Source organism: Oryzias melastigma, linkage group LG16 (genome assembly GCF_002922805.2).
Source record: "Oryzias melastigma strain HK-1 linkage group LG16, ASM292280v2, whole genome shotgun sequence".
In the NCBI taxonomy this organism is placed as follows: domain Eukaryota; kingdom Metazoa; phylum Chordata; class Actinopteri; order Beloniformes; family Adrianichthyidae; genus Oryzias; species Oryzias melastigma.
Genome location: NC_050527.1, coordinates 4863245 through 4866488, shown reverse-complemented (window position 1 = coordinate 4866488; position 3244 = coordinate 4863245). Strand labels below are relative to the sequence as shown.

Here is a 3244-nt window from a genome sequence, read left to right as displayed (position 1 = left end):
AATAAGTTATTTTTCTGAGAAAATAGTACAGCTATTCAATTATTCTCAACAATTTAGCAGCACCTTTGACTTCTTTCATTACAAAATAAGAAATAATAGCCACTAATTTTAGGAGTGTGTTTTTTTTAAGTGATTATTTTTTAATCAGTCTTGAAGATTTAAGATTTACCATCAGCATGACATGATGATTCCATATCCATATATGCATTACTGCAAAGCAAAGAGATTGTTACCTCTTTTGATCTATTTTAAAAGCATTCCAAGTGGTCTTTTATCCATTATTATAGAATTTTACACTTAAATGAAAAAAACTTGTATCGCTTGCTAAGACATAGTTTTTGCAGAGTGGCAGTAGTTCATTGAATTTCACTTTTTCTCACTTTCTTAAACAGAAATGCCAATTAATATAAAAAAGTCTAAACGTTTTTAAAACCCTTATTCCTTTTAAAAATAAAAAAGATATCTCCCAGAATTGATCGCTTCCATTCTACAGTTGTTGCAATTTTATTTGTGCATGTGTAAATTTTATTTTGTATTTTTTTTTTATTTTGTAAATTTTGTACTTATGCACATAATGTTTTTATATGAGTAACAAATCAATAATTACTTACACAAATTCAAAGTAATGCACAAAAAAGAAGAATAATTAACGCACACATGAATGGGGGTGATACTTATTTCTCTCCATACTTCTAGCTCACACTTGAACCTTTTCAAACAGCATTTTTGCGTCTGTCCTTTTTTTGAATTGTTAATAAAAGTCCTCCATCATCAGTAAAATGCCACAAAAACATGTTTTAAACACGGAAACAGGATTTTAAAAATAACTTTAAGCTGCGAGGTTTGTTCAACCGGAAGTCCACGTGTGTACATGTTTTCAACTTTACCAAACTGCTAGGCTCCGCCCACCTTAACCGACAGAAGCGGAAGAACAGGCGGAACAAGAAAGGAGAAGGAAGAAGGGGATAACACGTTTGTGAGCCTTTTCTTTTATCTCGACATGACTTTACAAAATTGAAATAATTATTTAAAGTTTTTTTTTATTAGATTATACGTATCTCTGTGTCACATTTAGGTGTTGAGCAAATCGAAAGTAAACTGAGGAGCCATGGCTGAAACCATGGAGGAGGAAATGCCGGAAGAGTCTCCTCTCCAGCAGGACCTGTCCTGCCCGGTGTGTCAGGGCATCTACGAGGACCCCGTGCTGCTGCCGTGCACCCACAGCTTCTGCCGCCGGTGCCTGCAGCGGAGCTGGGAGCACAGCCGCAAGTGTCCGGTCTGCAGAACCAAATGCGAGGAGTCGCAGGCCGTTTCTAACCGCGCGCTCAACAGCGCGTGCCAGAGCTTCCTGAGTCACACGGTGAGGAAGTCGGACCAGAACCGAACCCCCGAGGAAGTCTGCAACATCCACCTGAAGCCGCTGGAGCTGTACTGTGAGAAGGACGAGGAGCCCGTGTGTGTGGACTGCGTCCCCCTCCACAGCAACCACCGGCTGCTGTCGCTTAAACAGGGAGAGGGCGTCTGCATGGTAAAAACTGTAAACTCACAAACACCTTTATTAACGTGTAAAATGAAACGGATGACTTATTGAACAGATCATATTCTAATGTTAGCTTTAACTGCAATCAATACTTTATGCTTCATTTGATGTCTTGAAAATGATCTGACTTTTGTAATGATGCGTGACCAAGTTTTCCTTAAAGTGAAAATAATTTAGGTCTAGAACTATCCATCAGATTTTTTCTAGTCACAAATACTGAAGAAACGACAACAAAATGTGCCCAATTAATTTCATATTCAAAATTCTAATTGTATTTCTCACATACTTAAACGTACACTTATTATCACCATTATTACTTATTTGTAGGGCTGCCACGATTAGTCGACTAATTGATGACTAATCGGCTATTAAACTTGTTGATGACTAATTTAATAGTCGATTGGAGTCGAAGTGTAGTAAAGTTTAAAGTTTTAATGGGATCATGCTAGCATTTTGGACTATTTTGGCTTTCATTAAGGTTTTTTAGCCTATTTTGGAGTTTAGCTAACATTTCAGCTGCATGCTAGCTATTTTGGCTAATTTAGCCATTTTTTTTGTCTGTTTTGGAGTTTAGCTAATATTTCAGTTACATGCTAGTTATTTTGACCACTCTAATATTTTTTTTATGTTTTAGGCTATTTTGGAGTTTAATTAATATTTCAGCTGCATGCTAGCTGTTTTGATAATTTAGGATTTTTTTTCAGTTTTCTGGGATAATTTGGCATTTAACTAATATTTTAGCTGGCTATCAGCTTCAGCGTTTTCAGTTAATAGCTTCAGCGTTTTTAGCTCTCAATTTCAGCGTTCTTAGCTATCGGAAAAAGCAATCTGTGATTAATCAACTATTAATACAATCGTTTGTAGCAGCACTACTCATTTGACTATAAAAGTTTGATAAAAATTCAATTTTGAGTAGATATTAGTCTCATCTTTAACCAAAGATTAAGAAATCCTTGGTGGTAAATGTTGTATACCATGTTCTTCTACCTTTCTTAAAGGCCCAAAGTGCTTTACAGTCAAAGTCCTTTCACCCACACATTCACACACTGCTGCCAAACAGACCTTCCACTAGAGGCAATTTTGGGGTTCAATATGTTGCTTCACACTTCAACACATGGGCAGGCAAGGCGGGAATCGAACCTGCAACCTTCCGATCAGAGGTTGACTGCCGCATCGTGACCGCCCAATGCACAATACTTTAAACATTTTATAAGTAGCAACATTTTTAAGACATAAAACGTACTTCTTTTTCCCCCTCAATTCAATAGAAGTAAAAAAATAGTTTAATATTTTTTGTTAATTTGCTAAATGTAGGGAAAAAAATTAAAGAAAATAAATGTTTAGACCAAATGCAAAATGGGTAGGTTGTCCCGTATGCTTTTCTGAGAAAGAATACAAGTGATGGATTTTTAACATTTAATAAAGTTTACACAAAGTGACAAAATTATGCTTTTTTTGGACAAATATCCAATTTTATTACTTGTACTTTTAAGGATTTGTACTCACTTACATTAAACTCATTATTCGACCCATATTTATTTGAATATTTAGTTGGTTTTCTTATTTTTTGAGGGTTAAACTGTTGCAACACGTCTGCTCTAAAGAACATGGAATGCAATAGCACTCCTGCACCTGGGGGCAAGAATTCAAGTTAGGTGACTTTTTTTTTTTTCTCAGCAAGACACTTTGCCTTATGTTTGGACT

The 3244-nt window shown here is 35.9% G+C and overlaps 1 protein-coding gene across 4 annotated transcripts in view; it reads left to right on the top strand.

Moving 5' to 3' along the window:
- The window catches only part of trim35-28 (tripartite motif containing 35-28), a 12484-nt gene that overhangs the window by 6176 nt on the left and 3064 nt on the right, over window positions 1-3244 (top strand). Inside the window, exons 2-3 of one of the 4 annotated variants that reach the window (XM_024267832.2) lie at window positions 899-972; window positions 1076-1528. In XM_024267832.2, the coding sequence (XP_024123600.1) occupies window positions 1109-1528 (420 nt within the window). In that variant the 5' untranslated portion in view covers window positions 899-972; window positions 1076-1108. Of the gene's footprint in view, window positions 1-898; window positions 977-1047; window positions 1529-3244 lie in introns of all 4 variants that reach the window. The other 3 variants (XM_024267831.2, XM_024267829.2, XM_024267830.2) reach the window with 3 other exon arrangements.